Source organism: Felis catus, chromosome C2 (assembly GCF_018350175.1).
Source record: "Felis catus isolate Fca126 chromosome C2, F.catus_Fca126_mat1.0, whole genome shotgun sequence".
NCBI lineage: Eukaryota > Metazoa > Chordata > Mammalia > Carnivora > Felidae > Felis > Felis catus.
The window spans coordinates 18,929,411-18,948,098 of record NC_058376.1 but is presented as its reverse complement, the minus strand read 5'-3'; the positions used below and the strand labels follow the sequence as shown (position 1 = coordinate 18,948,098).

The 18,688-nt window shown below is 38.2% G+C and overlaps 1 protein-coding gene across 2 annotated transcripts in view; it reads left to right on the top strand.

Annotated features, from left to right (window-relative positions):
• Nucleotides 1-14,831, top strand: part of GABPA (GA binding protein transcription factor subunit alpha) — a 38,150-nt gene extending 23,319 nt beyond the window's left edge. For both annotated transcript variants that reach the window (XM_006935951.4, XM_003991500.5), the window contains exons 6-10: nt 3,593-3,787; nt 8,169-8,222; nt 9,166-9,306; nt 9,541-9,733; nt 13,746-14,831. In XM_006935951.4, coding sequence (XP_006936013.1) covers nt 3,593-3,787; nt 8,169-8,222; nt 9,166-9,306; nt 9,541-9,733; nt 13,746-13,974 — 812 coding nt within the window. In that variant the 3' untranslated portion in view covers nt 13,975-14,831. The remainder of the gene's footprint in view (nt 1-3,592; nt 3,788-8,168; nt 8,223-9,165; nt 9,307-9,540; nt 9,734-13,745) is intronic.
• Nucleotides 14,832-18,688: the final 3,857 nt, after the last annotated feature.

The window sequence follows — 18,688 nt, the reverse complement described above, 5'->3', positions numbered from 1 at the left end:
TTTTTTTTTATTTTTATTAAAAAAAATGTTTTTTTAATATTTGTTTTGGAGAGACAGAGAGAGGCAGAGCATGAGTGGGTGAAGGGCAGAAGGAGAGGGAGACACTGAGTCTGAAGCAGGACCCAGGCTCTGAGCTGTCAGCACAGAGCCCAATGTGGGGCTCGAACTCACGAACCGTGAGATCATGACCTGAGCCAAAATCAGATGCTTAACCAACTGAGCCACCCAGGTGCCCCTGGATGTCTTCTTTAGAGAAGTGTCTATTCATGTCTTCTGCCCATTTCTTCACTGGATTATTTGTTTTTCGGGTGTGGAGTTTGGTGAGTTCTTTATAGATTTTGGATACTAGCCCTTTGTTCAATATGGCATTTGCAAATATCTTTTCCCATTCCGTCAGTTGCCTTTTAGTTTTGATGATTGTGTCCTTTGCAGTGCAGAAGATTTTTATCTTCATGAGGTCCCAATAGTTCATTTTTGCTTTTAATTCCCCAGCAATAGCACTGCTTGGAATTTACCCAAGGGATACAGGAGTGCTGATGCATAGGGGCACTTGTACCCCATTGTTTATAGCAGCACTTTCACCAATAGCCAAATTAGGGAAAGAGCCCAAATGGCCATCAACTGATGAATGGATAAAGAAATTGTGGTTTATGTACACAATGGAATACTACTTGGCAATGAGAAAGAATGAAATATGGCCTTTTATAGCAATGTGGATGGAACTGGAGAGCATTATGCTAAGTGAAATAAGTCATACGGACAAAGACAGACACCATATGTTTTCACTCTCACGTGGATCCTGAGAAACTTAATAGACCACCATGGGGGAGGGGAAGGAAAAATTAAAAGTTAGAGAGGGAGGGAGGGAGCCAAACCACAAGAGACTCTTAAAAACCGAGAATAAACTGAGGGTTGATGGAGGGCAGGAGGGTGGGGAGGGTGGGTGATGGGCATTGAGGAGGGCACCTGTTGGGATGAGCACTGGGTGTTGTATGGAAACGAGTTTGACAGTAAATTTCATATTAAAAATAAAGAAAGAAAGAAATCAGTCCCCTCATTTACCATGTACACCTCTTCTGCTACCTGGTGCCACCATGACCCGAGCCAATAAGGGGGTTCTGCAGGCAAGAAACTCTTCTTGCTATATTCTCCTTGAAAGATATATTAGGTCATAGCTTCTCCTGCTTCACTGGATTTTCACTCTGCTTATGGTCTTCAAAAATAAGTTGAAAATCTCCCATCCATTTGTCATTTCCACTCATGGTCCTATGAGTTTACTTCTTTTAAAAAAATCCTTAACTATAATTTTACTAGGGTCTTAGAGAAAATAAGCAGGTGAATATGCATGGACAATTAGTTATGTTAAGAAGTCCTAACGTAGGAGAGAAGTCCTAATGTAGGACAGAAGTCCTAATGTTATTTAAGAAAACAAATCAGACTACTTCTATTTTCCCCCAACTTTTTTATCTTGACACTTTCTTCATGTTTTTGTAAAATGAGGTTACTTGAACTTTTAAAGGGAGTTGTGTTTCAGGATAGCTTCTCTAACTTCCCAGAACTCCTTCATCTGTTATTTTCAATTAATATTAAAAAATAGAGCCGGTAGGGGCCCCTGGCTGGCTCAGTCAGAAGAGCATGTGACTCTTGATCTTGGGGTCGTGTGTTCAAGCCCCCACGTTGGTCGTAGAGATTACTTAAATAAATAAAACTTTAAAAAAGAGCCACTTGCTTGCTCAGTTCCTGCCTGTTCCCTTACTCCACTTTTATCTGGACCTCCTCTCTCTTTTTCCTTGGTGTTCCTATGCTACTCAATTTCGATCCCATTCCCTCCGGTTTCTCCTCATTGTGGTCCACTCTCCTGGATGTGATCCGCAGGCTCAGTTTTTAGAGCTCACAGATGCTACACTGCCTCCAGCCCCTTCCCTTTACCTCAGACCTTTGGGCTCACCTGTTACTGGATTGGGCAGGACTGGTTGAGCTGCTGCTTTGGCTTGGCCTGTCGTGCTTTCAGTAAGAACTCCCTGGCTGTGTTCACATTCTCCCGTGCTCAGAATGAAAAATGGGTCACATGTCCCTTTGCTTCCTCCCCGCTTTGCTGTCTCCTGCACAGATAACTGACACCATGAAGGTCTGTGACTGTTACAGCTTTGTCTTCACCTGTGTGTATTTGGGCTTTCCTGGGGATATCTTGTCACCTCGTTTTATTGTAAATATACCTGGATTTTTGGTTTTGCTCTCTAGTTGCTTTTAGTGGTATTTTTTTAACATGTGCATTTAGAGACATTAAAAAACTTCACTGCCATCCTCCTCCCTTCACCTCTTTGTGAAAAGATCAAATAAAAAATCAGTTATGTGACTATCAATCCTCTATTATGTTTGATTCATTTTTTACTATAAATTGGCTCTTGATAAGTACCTAAATGTTTTTTCCCCACTTACTCCTATTGAATAGCCTGCAGCTTAGGGCACGTAACCAATGCTATTTGGATAGGCCATCTTCTCCATGCAGAAGTATCTGTATCAAAATTAATTCAGTCAGTATTTATTAAATTTATGTGGGTAAAATACTCTGTTAGATGCCGGGGATACAATTAAATATTCGTACATGTTGGCCATCCTTTTCATTTGTGAATTCAATTAGATAGTAACAAATGATGAGGAAAATGAATTTATTTGTATTTACTTTTTATAGATTTAACAAATTATCCATAAGGCATTGTGGTAAACGCTGAAGATACAGTGTTTTTACAAGACACAGCCCTTATATTCAAGACCTTAACGTGTTACAGGGAAAGACAGCTGAGTAAACATGCAATTTGCATGTTGTAAGTGCCACCAAAGGGTAGAGATACAGGAGCACTAGCTTTTTACAAGAAGCAAAAGGGAGGAAAGAGTATGTTGTGCACATTTTGGAGAATAAGTCTAGCTCCTCACAAGCCCCTTGTGGATTTTTTTGGGTTTTTTTCAGTGCACCAAATTGTACACAGCTACAAAATAATGTTTGAAACTTGAATAACTTAACCCCATTCTCTCTAAAGTAATCACATATTTTATTCTTCCAGTTGACCCATTGGAGAGCAATTTTGTACTGTTTTTCTTAGTAAAACTCCAGACTAACAGATGTAAAACCAGATGAAGTCATTACAAAATTTAGGTTGAAAAATTCAAAAGGAGCTGAGGAGAAAATACATCATTAAAATTTATTTGGGGGCACCTAAGGTGGCTCAGTTGGTTAAGCATCCGACTCTGGATCACAGCTTGGGCAGGTCACGATCTCACAGTTCATGAGATTGAACCCCGCATCGGGCCCTGCACTGACAACACGGAGCCTGCTTGGGGTTCCCTCTCTCCTCCCTCTGCCCCTTCTCGGTGCCCCCACCCCTCTCTCTCTCAAAGTAAATAAACTTTAAACAAATTTTTTTTAATTTTATTTGAGTTTATATACTTTACTTGGGGAAAAAAAACCTGTCTGGATTTTATCTCCATATATATGTGTGTATATATATATATATTTATACGTATTGACAGATTAACCGTGAATTCATGTAGTGTCAAGATAGAGCTAGGCTAATGGTAATATTTTTCTCTTTAGATCCTATACAGTGGTCCACAGACCAAGTCCTGCACTGGGTGGTTTGGGTAATGAAGGAATTCAGCATGACTGATATAGACCTTACTACACTCAACATTTCCGGAAGAGAATTATGCAGTCTCAACCAAGAAGATTTTTTTCAGCGAGTCCCTCGGGGAGAAATTCTGTGGAGTCATCTGGAGCTTCTTCGAAAATGTATAAAATTTAAGTTATTACCTATTTGCGTTGTAACTTCAGTTTAATTTTATTTCGTTATAATTTTGTCTTCATTGTGCATTGTGGTCATTGATAATAGCAATAATAATTAACACTCAATTGTATAAGGCTGTGCTGGGAGCTTTATATGCATTATCTCATTTAATCCTTCTAATGCCACAGATCCTTACTTTCCCTGTTTTTTAGATAGGAAAGTGAGGCTTAGACAGCTCCACAGGGTACAAGGCTAGGGAGTGGCAGGGCCAGGATCCAAAACCAGGCTGGTGAACACTAGAATCTCAGTTCTTAAGATGCTGTGCCGCATACTTAGCTCTCTTCATAAATTTTAATCATTGACTTTTATTTCATCCGTCAGTTCTTTCATTTACTGTTTATCTTCTAGAAATTTAAGATTGTCCACAGATGTCGTCCCTGTTTCTTTTCATCATTAGTGGAATTAAATCTTCTACAATTTCTTTTAATTGAATGGGATCTTAAGAGAAAGAAGTGTAAGTGTGCATCCCTCCATCTTGAATCGAAAGCAGCTGGTTATAAGTGTTTCCATGTTGGCTCCACAGACATTATTATTATGATTAAGTGACTATGTACAGAAATTAGAAACTACTTGGCTGACCAACAAAAAGCTCAAGTAAATGCAAATTATTTTGTTTGAATTTTAATCCCTCTTAATCCACTTTAATCCAACAGTGACTATCTGTTAAAATATTTTAGCAGTAACCTGTTCCCTAACACCCAGTTTAGAGGCCAGAAATGCTAGCCAGACACACATACTTTTCCGAATGGGTGAACAGGACAGACTCTGACTTTGGTTTTGTAATGGTGTATAAAGGTACCTGGTAGGTTTATTCTGTTATGTGCCCAGTAAAAGAACAGCTCAGGTTGGAGGGATTTTACATAGTAATTGACCGCCTGGGGTGCATTCTCTACTGCTGAGTAAGAAATGAGCTCTGGAGACAGGGTTTTTCCTTCACTGATTATAGTTTGTCTCTTCTATGGAATCTCTTAAATATTGGAAAACATATCTATGACACTGACTCACTACATTCGTTACATTTACAGGGTTTATTTCCAGTTTTTCTTAATAGGTAAAGAAATTAAATGTTCTAGTTGAAGTTTTGTCCTTGATTTCACGTTTTTTTTTTTCTCCTTCGTGCCTTTCAGATAAATAATGAAAACTCTTGAATTGTTTCAGATTTTTAGCATATGAGTCATGTTTACTGAAATGTTTTCATATACGAACTCTAAAGATTAGGACAGGACAATGACGGTGCTTAGACTGCAGTTTTGATTTTTCTCAGATTGGCGGGTTTTCTCTCTCCCCGAGGGCAGCACTTTGTTGTGGCTGTCTGGTTCTCCTAGTGCTTCCCAAAATCTTTAAAGCTCATTCAGCGACTTTTCCTGGTATGGGGAGTAGAGGAATCTTGTGTATCTGTTCATTCATTTCCTTGAAGTGGAGTGGGTCTTCCTCGGAAAAACTCTGCCCTGGAATGTTATTTTCAAAAGTAACAAAGCCCCACAGCTTAGATAAGTATCTTGCAAATTCCTTGCTTATCTGGCCATGGTTCTTTGCTTTGTCCTGGCAAGGAAGGTCCCATCAGGTTTGGGATCCTAATGCCCAGTTCTGAATTGGGGGATTGGTAGGTTGATGTGTAAAGGCTATTTCTGGCAGATTTTCTGTAATTCACAAGCCTCATTTCCCAGAACAGGCTTTTCTGAGCACAATCAGGTACTCTGGCCCGTCTTGTAGCGTGAAGTCTATAGCATATGTCTTACGAACCCGGCATCTATCATCTAGTCGTCCTCCGTGATCTTTCAAGAAGAAGCAGTGCTGCATAGACAGAGCTTCTTCTTCATTTATGTTAGATTCTCCACCTGGGTCACCCCCACCTTCCTGCAGTTCATCTGGAAACTTCATCCGAGTCCTGCTGTACTGGCGAGGATAATTAGGAATATTCCATTACTGACAGCTTTTTGAAGAGCCTCTTGAAATGCTGTCACCAAAGCCAAAGCTCTCAGTTTGCAGAGGACCTCCTTTAGGAAAAAGAATTGCCTTGTATCTTTAGTGTCTAAAGTTTCTTCATAAAATGGATTCATTTCACCCAGAGCGCTGCCTCTTAGGATGATTCTTTTGTACGTGGCCAGGATTTGAGGGCTACAGTAGAGGAATATGTTAGGTAGTCTGTGTGGTCTTGAACCCAGTTTTCAAAACCTCCTCTGTGTTGTGCCTTAATCTTGAGTGTTCCTAGGAGACAGACCAAACTCCATTCTGAGACTCAGAGCTTAGAAGCTGATCTTACAGGTTGGTAACACATGGGTTTTGCGATGGTGACTCCCTGTGTTGCCTCTTTTTTTTTTTTTTTTAATATATTTTTTAAATATTTATTTATTTATTTATCTTTGAGAGAGAGAGAGAGAGAGCATGGGAGTAGGAGGCGGGTGGGGAATCCCACGGTGGCTCCACACTGTTAGCACAGAGCCCAGTGCGGGGCTCAGTTTCATGAACTTGTGAGATCATGACCTGAGCTGAAATCAAGAGTCAGACGCTCAACTGACTGAGCCACCCAGGTGCCCTTCTTTTGCCTCTTTTTAGGCTAGGGCATCTGTGTTCATTTAAGCCACAAATGGAACAATTTCTGTTTCAGTAGCACTTTGCTTCTTCAAGGTGCCTTTATAAAATTTGGGGGGAAATCTACAAATGTGGGGCATGGATTTTTCTTCAAGAGAGACAACAGTTCTTAAGGAGAATGCTCAGAACTAGGAATCTGGATGAAATAGTAATATCTTCAGTTTCTGGAAAGTTAAGCTTTGTTTCATGCATTATGCTTTTTTGTTTATTTAAGTTTATTAATTTATTTTGAGAGAGAGAAAGCACAAGTCAGAGAGGAGCTCTGAGAGGAAGAGAAAGTCCCAGGCAGGCTCTGCATTGTCTACACAGAGCCTGACACAGGGCTTGAACCCACAAACTGCGAGATCATGACCTGAGCCGAAGTCAGACACTTAACCAACTGGGCCACCCAGGCACCCTCGGCATTGTGCTATTTGAAAGCATTTTTCTTTAATCCTCATAACAACCTTGTGAGGTGATGGGTGGGGATATCTCATTTAAACATGAGGAAATTAATGTTTAAGTTGGTTGAGTAATTTACCAAAGTCACACAGCCAGTAAGTGAGGGCTAAGATCAGAACGAAGATCTATCGAGGCCAGTCCCATATAATTGTATAATCCCCCAAACTCAGGACCCCCAAAGAAAGCTCCCTTCTGACAGGGAGGGTTTAGACTTCTTTTTAGTTTCTCAGCACTTCCCAGTTCTGTGTGCCTGGAACCGGGCCCTGGCATGGCGCCCTAAGTAGCGCTGTGTTGGGCGCCCAGGCTCTAGGACTCACTCAGTACACAGGTGATTGCTGGTAGGAACAATTTCAAGAGAAAAGAATCCAATCCATGATGGACACTAAATAGGTTGAAGTGTTAGAGACTGGGAAATAGGAACTCTTGTTTAAGAAATAAAGACTAGGGGGCGCCTGTGTGGTTCAGGCAGTTGAGCGTCCGATTTCAGTTCAGGTCACGATTTTGCCGTTCGTGAGCTCAAGCCCCACATTGGGCTCACTGCTGTCAGCGCAGAGCCCCCCTCAGATCCTCTGTGCCCCTCTTTCTCTTCCGTTTCCCTGCTTGTGCGCTCTCTCTCTCAAAAATAAATAAATCTTTAAAAAAAAGAAAGAAAGGGTAGCAACAGATGAGTGATAAATGGTTCTCTAAAGGGTTATATTAGGACTTTTTACAATGTAACTCTCATATGAGAGCTATATTTGTAACCATTATTACATTATTTGATTCACTTGTGACTTTTAGGACCACTACAATTTTATTGAAAATTTAGCTATCTTTAAGAAGGAGCCTTTATAAAGTTAAAGCAATCATATTCAAAACTTTTATCCAGTCTGTTAGATTAATAAATTATGAAGATCTGTCATCTTGACTGAGAACGTACATCTAAAGAATGTAGATCTAAGCCATTTCAGTGTGGTGTATATAGTCTCATCTTTGATCTGATCTTGAAGAGTCCCCTGTTTTACATGGTTTTATACAGAAGGAGATACACAGATATTTATGTTTAGAAAACCGTGATTCTCTGAATAACTTTTTTACCATTCAAAGAATTAGAGCTTTCCATCTGCTACTTGTCTTAAAAATATCTTTTTCCTTGCAAAGTGACTATCAAGTATTTCTTAGGTTATTGTGCCAATGAGTTTTGTTAAATGCTTTGCTTTTTTGTTTGGTTGGTTGATTCGGGTGGGTTTTGCTAACTTGAGTTTGATTTTCTGGATTTAAATATAAACAGAAATTTTTATGTATGTTCTTCAGATGTGTTGGCAAGCCAAGAACAACAGATGAATGAGATAGTTACAATTGATCAGCGTGAGTATTCATGCACATAACATGTGGCCCATTTGTCAGTAAGAAATTTTTTTTTTTAATTCACTGCAAGGTAATAAAAAGAAAAATTAATTTGTAAACTTTTTATGAAATATTTTAGACATACCAAGAAATGAAGTATAACCATTTATGTGCACCATAAGAATTAGAACTTTTATATATTGCGTTAAATGACTGTCCTGAATTTGGTGTTTATTATTCTGTGCATATTTTATATTTTTATCAAGTAGGTAACCACACTTTATAGTATTGTTTTACACATATTTAAACTTTTTCGGTAAAATGATCATAAACTGTACATATCTTTCTGTAACTTGCTTTTTTGTTTGACAGTTATATAAGACCCGTATTGATACTTGGCGGTGTAATTTCATTCATTTTCACTGCTGTTAAATATTGTTTTTAAAACTCTGTGACTGGCACTGAATGAGTATTTGTAAGAATGAGTGTGAGATTCTCTATCCCAGGAGTTCTGTGCTTCCCACCTGGTGAGGGATTACCGTAGCTTTTCTCAAAGTGGGGGCAGGGGTTTGCTCTCACCAGCAGTGCATGGGAGTTCTCGTTTGTCCGTATCTTCTCCAACATTTGACACACTGTTGTTAATGAAGAAATATTTTGAAAACAAACGTTTTCATAATTCTTTGCCTAACATATACACACCACTAAGTTAATTCCAAATAAGATCAACACTTACTCCTCAAGTTAAGATTCGCAGACCATACAGCAAACATCATACCTTATCCCCTGAACTTTTTTGGCAATTTTGTTCAAAACTGTTGTGGATTAAGGCTTTTTTGAAACAAGGCCTTTTGTTGAGCTAATTAGAGGGGCATTAGTAAAACTAACTGCATTCTGTGTCTTTCAGTAATTTTTTTCACTGCTTATTGTGGAAGGGAAGAAAATTTCTCCTTGTTTTTCTTTGCAGCTGTGCAAATTATCCCAGCATCCGTGCAGTCTGCTACACCAACGACCATTAAAGTCATAAATAGTAGTGCAAAGGCAGCTAAAGTACAGAGAGCTCCAAGGATTTCAGGAGAAGATAGAAGCTCTCCTGGGAACAGAACAGGTATTTTTGCATTATCTAATGGTATTTTTAAAATTTGTCAAATTAATGTGTATTTCATTTCATTGTATGAAAATGTGAATATGCTATTTCCCTGGCAGTATTTAAACAGCATTTGTAAACAAATGTATTTTTAGCATGGCTGGGAATGAATGACCCAGAGAATCTGTTTGTTGTCTTTGGCCTGCTGTTAATTCATAGCACTGTGGTCAGCACTTGTCCTTCTTGTCCATGTAGGAAACAATGGCCAAATTCAACTATGGCAGTTTTTGCTAGAACTTCTTACTGACAAGGATGCTCGAGACTGCATTTCTTGGGTTGGTGACGAAGGCGAGTTTAAGCTAAATCAGCCTGAACTGGTTGCACAAAAATGGGGACAACGTAAAAATAAGCCTACAATGAACTATGAGAAACTAAGCCGTGCATTAAGGTAGGCGATGATTTTTTTTTTCTTTTTAACATTAAACCTTCCTAAAAAATGACCCCAGAAAGCTAAAGGTTTTACATTTATGTTAAAAATGACTTTTTACAAAGATCTTTAGTGATAATATTGAGGAACAGTTTCCTTAAAAGATGATTCCAAGCTTATTTGTTTTTATCTGGTTGAAAAGAATATATGTGTTTAACTGTTTAATCTCTGAGTTTTCTGTCATTTACCTAACAGATAAAGATGTTGTCATTTGCATAGGTGAATTGAGTGTAAAGTTTAGCAAAGATACAGATATTTTCCCTTTTTTATAATTAGGTGCAAAAGGTCGACCCATTCCTCTATTTTTTCTTCCCCTTCAACCTGCCTAACTCTGAATATCCAACTTTCACACTGAATTGGAATAGAATAAAATTATTTATAATATCCCATAACTTGTATGAATTTTTTTGACAGAATTACTCTCAGAAATTATGCTTACTACAGTGGGAAATTCAGTATGTTCATTTAAGTAACTGAGAAGTGGGATATATAGAAATATCATGGAATTACTGTCTTTTTTTTGGAAGAGTGAATATAGTATAAAATAGCTTTGCAATTTACCTCTGTATTTCTAAATAATATGCTTTTACTGCTACTTCATGATTCACTTGAACATTGTGAATTTCACACTGACAGATTATGATTTACCTCCCATCACTACACACACACACACACACACACTCTTTCTCCACTCTCTTGTCATTACATAATTACATGGAAATTGTGGTTAGATCAATATTCACAGTTATAGGATCATGATCATGTGAGTACTGTTACAGGATTATTTACTTTTCCAAAATAGCATTCCTAAGTAACTAAAATGCTTTCTTTTCAATGTGCTCATCACTTATTTAGTCTCACACACTTTGCCAGCTATCTAAAGATCCTTTCCATATACTTAGAATTAAAACTTTCATTTTTGATGGTTCCTATGAATGTATATATACAAGTCCCTTCAAAATTACAGATAAATTATTAGAATTAATCATTAAGATGTCAGTTCTCCCCAGACTGATATTAAGTTTCAATGCAGAAACCATCTGGATAAGTTTCTTTGTAGAACTTGACATGTGATTGTAAAACATACATGGGAACATAAAGTGCGCAGTAAGCAGGGCATGTGAGGAAGGAGAGCAGTGCGGGAAGTGCTGGAAGGCTTCGACAGTAAGACAGCGCATGGCTTGCTTAGGAGAGACGAACAGACCGCAGGTTACTACAATGGAGAGCCCACATAGAGCCAGGTGTATAAGAGGATTTGATTTAAAGATGGCAGTGGGGGAAAGACTTGCTTTTCAATCAGCAGAGCCAGGACAGTTGGCCATCCATATGGACAAAGTGAAACTTGAGCCCTTCCTTATACTATACTAGAAATCGGTTCCATGTAGCAAGTCGATAGGAAAACTAGAAAAAATAGGCAAGAGACTTAAGTAGACACTTCAGAATTTAGATGATACAAATGGCCAGTGACCATATGCCGTGGTGCACAACCTCATTCGTAATCAGGGAAACTCGGTTGGAAGCCACCATAAAATGGCACAACACATATCTTCGAATGGCTAAAATTAAAAAGATCGCTGGTACCAGGTGTTGTGAGCACGGGGGTGCTTCTGCACTTTTGGTAGGGACGGAACCTGGAACCCAGCGGTTTCTCTCCTAAATATTTACCCAACGGAAGCGTCTGCATATGTCCGCACATGTGCTCATAGCAGCATTATTTATAATATCCAGAAACCAAGTATCCATCTGCAGGAGAGTAAATAAATGAATTATGGTAAACGAGAGTGGACTGTGTATCCAAGAAAATGAACAAAGCTACAAGCGCTGCTAACAAATGCAATGTAATGTAATGTTCAGTCAAAGAATCAGACCCAAAAGACTGTATATGATTACATTTATAGTGTAAAGTTCAAGAAACGAAAACTAAATTGCAGAGTTTAGGGATGCACTTTTGGGTGATGAGAGTGTAAATACAAGCCATGAATTATCATCACGGAACAGGATTGGATTGTGTTTACCTTTTAGAGTAAAGGAGGGGTGGTGATTTCTGGGAAGGGCCTTGGAGGGATTCTGGGGGCTGGCAGTGTTCTGTCTCCTAACCTAGGTTGTAGTTAACAGGCGAATGTTCACTGAAATAAATCACTGAGCTGTTCACTTGGGTGTGCTTTCTGTTTATGTAATATAGTTCACAATTTAAAAGGTTAAAAAAAGACAAGTTTAAGAAAAATCCTATCCGGGAAAATACAGGTATTGTGTACCTTTCTACTTCATTGTAGAGAGGGTACAGATGTGATGCTTGCTATTAGGTGTGGTTGTATGATGCGTCTAGTAGATTGAAAGACACGTTAAGTAAAATTAAATTTAGTGTTTGTATTCTTTATCCGTTCTTACCAAGAGACAGAAGATTATACCAACTCTGTTTTTCTCCTTGACATGTAAAACCACTTTCTTCTTTTATTTTACTTTTTTCTCAAGTGTCTGTTACAGCCTTACATATTATGTAGAAATTTTCTTGAGAAGTCGAAATACGAATCTCGTTTTAAACTGGATGACAGGAAGTTGGTGGTTTTGGGGCTGAGATCTAAATTCTGTATTAACGTGATTGGCGCAAAAGGAAACACAAGAACTGTGCCCACCCAGTGTGTGGTCTTTCTTACTGAGAGAGTCAACGTGACCGACTGTGACACTTTTGCTCTTCTGGAATTAAAGAAAAGTGACCTAATTTCCTGCATGTAGATCCGCCTTGTCACTAATGGGCTCCTGATTAAATTGAATGACTTTTGTAATAAAATCCTGCCAACTGTGGTAGTTTACACCACTGGTATTTGGGCAAATAGTCATTCCTTTCATAACTGCTCATTGTCAGATTGGTAAGATGGGCAGTGCAGTTTTAAAACAAAGCCTTCACATTCCACCTGCCCAGATAAGTCTTGACTTACCTTTTCCCTGTTACCGGAATTGGCAGCGCGTGACAGTAAATCAGGTCTGTTTTTCGGAGTATAAATCTAGCTCTATTTCCATCTCCATACAAACCAGCAGTAAGCTAGACTTCTAGAGGGTTTCCCACAGAGGCAACTCTTGTTTCTTTATGATGTCCTCTTTCCTGGTTTTCTGTATCCTGTCTTTCTTCTGGCCTTTTACTTCTACTTTTGAGGCTCCCTGTTAGATTCGGAGAACTTCTCTCCAAGTTGAGCCTTTACATATTAAAATGGTGATGGTGAAGGTGTGGCTGCATCACAAAGGATTTTGTACAATGCAGAAAAGAAGGGGACATTCCCACAACCCATTGAATATGTATATTAAAATTTTCTTCTTATTATATGGGTTCTTAATTATTGACATAGCTTATACTTTATAGAGGGCTATGTGCCAGTCATTGTGTGCTAAGTAAGCACTTTGCAAAGATAATCCTTTTAATTCTCAACAATTCTGTGAGGGTGAGTACTCTTTTTAACCTCATTGTATAGATGGGGAATAAAAACTTTGCGGGGCACCTGGCTGGCTCAGTCAGTACAACATCCGACTCTAGGATCTCAGGGTCATGAGTTCAAGCCCCCATTGGGTGCAGAGCCTACTTTAAAAAACAAAAACAACTTAGAGAAAATGTGGCTTTCCTGTGGTCACAAAATCACAAAGGTAGTTAAGTAGAGACGCTGGGTTTTGAATCTTGACATTCTGACTCCAGGCCCTTGTTCTTTGGTTCTGTGACCACTCCCACGGTTTTTTGTTTTGTTTAACATTGTTTGTTTTTAAAGTAGTATTTTATCATAATTGTGGAAATGTGTTGAGCATTGAAATTTTAGTAAGTCATGTTTTGAAGTTTGCTTGGACCGTAACTTCAATGTTAATTGCTGTTGGGGTAGACACAATACTCTACCAGGCTCCTGTTTATGGAAGAATCTGTGAAATATCGTAAGTAAGAAGTCCAAATTCTGTATTTTTTACATGGTCCCAATGTGTCCTTCTCTTTTTAAAGGTATTATTATGATGGGGACATGATTTGTAAAGTCCAAGGCAAGAGATTTGTGTACAAGTTTGTCTGTGACTTGAAGACTCTTATCGGATACAGTGCGGCAGAGTTGAACCGCTTGGTCACGGAGTGTGAACAGAAGAAACTGGCGAAGATGCAGCTTCACGGGATTGCCCAGCCGGTCACGGCGGTCGCCCTGGCCACTGCTTCTCTGCAAACGGAAAAGGATAATTGAGCCCAGACCTTCTGGGAGCCCAAGGTCTTTCTTAAACGTTAGAGCAAGTGTTGCTCTTACCTTTATTACTGAATTTGAATCTTCTTTTATTTCTAGACTGTACAATCTGATGCATGATTTTTTTATAAATGTTTCATACTCTTGTGAATTTGGATCTTTTTACTTTGAAGCATATATTTTAGAATACGTGTATGTTAAGGATCACCACAATGTCTTCAGCGTGAAGTCAGGCTCATTGTGGGATAGTTTGGTAACAGTCAGGAAAGCTAAACTGGTCAGTATTAATGTCTAGCCCTACCAAAAATAGCCAGTAGCATCTGAGGATGAAGAATGAATGAAGTATCTCCAGGAAACAGTCTGGCTTAACTATTTTTGAAAATATAACTGTTTCCCCTCTCTGCTGCTTTAGATGTTGCTTTACATAGAACCAGAAAGTGGAATTTTTCACAGCTACAGCATGTGTGCCTGTTTCATCTAATCGAGCAGAGCTAAAATATTCATATCAAATAAAACTATAATATTAATAAGTTACTAAACTGAGAGTATCAAGTTATTAAAATAGTTTATATATTTGCAAGCAAAGGACAATAAGAAGTCGACTGGCAGAAGAGCACTGCCGAAGAAGGAGATCCAGGTTGAAATCTGGCTTAACTCCAGCTAATTTTAAGGATTTTCTGTATAGATTATTCATAATGTCAGGCCAGGATTTAAATTATTTTAAGAGAGGCATTTAATTCTAATAAACCAACTATTACAAAAATCCTGAAATGATCTCTGTTTTTCCTGTCAGAGATTGAAAAAAACGGAAAGGTATACCTCAGCCAGAAAATAAAAGTTTGGTTTAGTTTGGTTTGGTATGGATTGCTTTGTTTCTTTCTTTGTTTTCATTGCCTGTTCTGCCTGCAGGTGTATTATGCAAAAGCAGCTTATAGAGTCATTGTGTTTCTGATCAAAGGAAGCCTTGAAATCAGTCTGCAGTTAACCTTACCTTTCCAGACAACAACAAATTAGTTGCCAGTACATTTAAAAGGAAATTCTGACCTCCAGTATAGGCAAGTCTTCTCTCAAAACCAAATTTCCCACCTATTTAACTTTTTCCTTTTGAATATTATGTATGTGTGAGTACCCGTATATCTGTATACATGTCCAATTGACCATTTTGTTGTATGTATAACTGTACACATATATGAATACATAATATTCAAAAGGAAATGTATTTTAAAAGACAATACCTCATTTAAAAAAAAATTTTAAATGATCCCCATATCTATGAAAACGTCATCACAATCCAACACTAAACAGAAATCACTAGAAATGTCTTTCTTTTTTTGCTTGGTTTCCTTTCTTTTTTTCTTTTTGTTTTTTGTTTTAAGGCTGCGATACATGAATCGAAAGGAGATACTGGCAGAGAGCTTTTTAATCCTCTTAGAGCAGGAGATTGAGTCTCAGATATTTCTTTATGCACCTTCTCCCTCATCATTTTCCTTTATAGCCATCTCCCTGAACAGCTTTATAAAAGCTCAGCTGATGCTTTTGTCTAACCCGGAGGAAAGGCGGTGGTAGTGAGTCAAGGAGGCATCGCTTGCAGTCGCTGCCACCAGAACCAGATGGTCGTTTGTGTTGAGCCGTAGCAGGAGGCGAATTTAGGAACAAGCAGGAGAGGAAGGATCTTCTTTTCTGGTCACCTCAGATCGTGACTTGAAGTGCTGTGGCTGGAGGACTGCGTGATGTCAGTCCCTTTATATTATCAAGCCATTTAAGGCCCCCCAGTCGATGCCGGAAAAAAATAAAACTTGTAGCTTCTATTTTTACCTTTTTATAAACACATACAGAAGAGACTGACAAACTATTAGTTTAATTTGGGCACGGCGACTGTAAGAGTATCTGAGTAGAATGACAGCATGAAGTCCTGTATAGAAGCTCCAGGTTCACGTAAGAAATAGATCACTAAAAAGGTTTTGCCCCATCTTCTGGTCTGGAGAGTTGACACGTTGCTTATAGTTGTAAAACCATAAAAAAGTATACTCCTCTGGTATATTATCAGCAACTTAAAAGTTTTGACATTAACATTTAAAATGCTTTTGCGGAGACATTATTTTAAAGTTTTAGCAAAGATGACAGACTTCCTCTATGTTGCAATTATATGTATATGTGTATTTTAAGGCAAGGAACACCCACGTTCTCTTAGATCCTAAAGTCAAACTATTGCTTCTTTAAGTCCTCAGGTTCCTTTTTTTTTTTTTTTTTTAAATACATCCTACCCATTTTTCTTCCTTTGGCAGTTTTTATTCCCCATTATAACTTGAACAAGGATCATTCTCCTACAGGATCAGGTGCTATTTCTTTCTTCTTCATCTGTCATCATCACTTCGTATACTGTAACATAGGTGAAGTCATGAGACTCATTTCCCCAGTGGAGTCAAGAAACTCGAGTGACTTTTTCTCAACTTACATATTAAATTGTTCCCATCGTCCGTGTTGAGGTTACAAATCATCAGAAAGCCAGGTAGTCTCTTCCTTTATTGAAAGATAACCTGTGTCGTAAGAGAAAAAAGAATTCATGTTATTCACTCTTTGCTGTTCTTATGAATAAATTTTCAATAGGAGAATTTACAGTATACTTAAAGGAAGAAAGAATCATTTGCCATCTTTTGTACCCTCTAAGTACAAAAATAAGGAAATGCCCGTTTTTGTTTTAAAACTTGTTTTCCGCATGAGGTTCTCCCTGAGCCAACTTTCATACGTACCTAGCCCGGAGTTGGAAAATGCGTGTTGATACTGGAAAGTCAGACACATTAAACAGAAATGCCGTGTGGTTGACCTTCACGTGGAACGACCGGCTCGACACGTTCGCGTGTGTGCATCCGTGTCCGTTAAGTACTTGTTTTTCTCTCCCAATTAATGGGGACACTCGAGTATGATACTCCTTTCAAGGGCTGTACCTCCCATCACTTTGGCTGAGGTCAGCTGTTTTCCATACTCATCGTTTTATGCTTCCGCCTTTTAAAAAGAACTAGTGTATCTTTGAAATAGCACAAAAATGTTTTAAGATTCATAATTACCAAACAACCTGTGACTAACTTGATGTCTTCACATCTAGAAGGTGTAAAAATATTGATATTTCAGTGATATTTCACTTGCTGCCAGAAAAAAAAAATATTCTCAGTCTTTTGTAAAAGGAAGGAGGATTTTTGCCTACATTTTTACTCTTTAAATAAAGACACTTATACGGTCATAATAACAATTATGTATTTCTTTGTGGGTTTTATTTTTTTTGTAATTTTACATAAAACAGTTATTTTCTATTTTTACTCAGATAAAATATTTGTGCATAAAATGTAAAAATAGTAATATGAGAAAAATAAAACTATTATACAGTATATTTCTGTGTTTTTGGAAGTTTTTTTTCCCTGCATAAAAAAAAAAATGGTTGTCAAATTCCTGGAATATTGGGTTGGAGGAAAATATGGCTGTCTACATCTGCTGTATTGTGCATGAGTCCCATGTACTTAACTATCGATTTGGGAAGAACTGACTCCACAACTAAAATTAGATGTTGCAGTTTAGTCTTTATTTTTTAAGTTTATTTATTTAGTTATTTTGAGAGAGAGAAAGAGCAGCAGTGGGGGAGGGGGGGGCAGAGAGAATCCCAAGCAGGCTCCACACCATCAGCTGTCAGTGCACAGCCAGATGCCGGGCTCAAACTCACAAACCAGGAGATGGTGACCTGAGCCTGAGTCGGCTGCTCAACCGACGGAGCCACTCTGATGCGCCTAGAGTTTAGTCTTTATGAGAAAATAGATGAAATCGCATCCACAGAGCCAAACTGGTTTAGAACAGCAACAGAAGAAATGGGGACACTGAGTGTTAGTAATTGTCAAAAGGCAAGCCAATGATTGTTCAGGTAGAGGTTCTTGGTAAGCCTTTTTTTTTTTTTAAACTAAAAAATTACGTGTTCATGTTGCCTGTGTAACAACAAGACGCTTCAGCCAGGACCAGAGTATACGGAATCAAAGGATTCAGGGAAAAACGTGCTGTATGTTATTTATGGTCAAGCCAAACTCTGACATGCTTAAAAAATTACGGCTTGGTGAAAGGAACTGCTTTAAAAACACAATCTAATTTTACTAAGTTTGAAGTCATGAAAATAATCGGAAAATTAGGTGCATTTGTTCTCTCAAAACACTGGCTTTTTGTGTGTGTGTACAACTCGAAAGCTTACTTTGAAAGCCAACCGCTTGTTTAAAAGGTTTTTTTACTACTAGCAAACGGATTTAAAATACTAACTTAGACTGATTTTAAAACCTCTGGTGAAGGACCACTTTTATTTCCAGTGTGTCAGAGACCGAAACTCTTAAATAAAACTCTCAGATGCATGAGTAGAGGGGTGGAGGACATGGGAAATTGTTTAAAGGGTATAAATTTTTAGCTTTGCAAGATGAAAAATTTCTGGATATTGGTTACACAAGAATGAATATACTTAACATTACCAAACTGTACACATACATGTGGGCAAGACGGTAAATTGTCTATTTTACCACAATATAAATGTTTTTTTGAAAAATGAATCACAAGAAGAATTTAATAATTCCATGTAACTCACCATATTACACAATACAGGGGGACAAACCTGATCATCTCAATAGAGGCAGGAAAAGTATCCAGTAAAATTTCACATCTGCTCCTGATAAAAACTGAACAAACTAGAATTAAG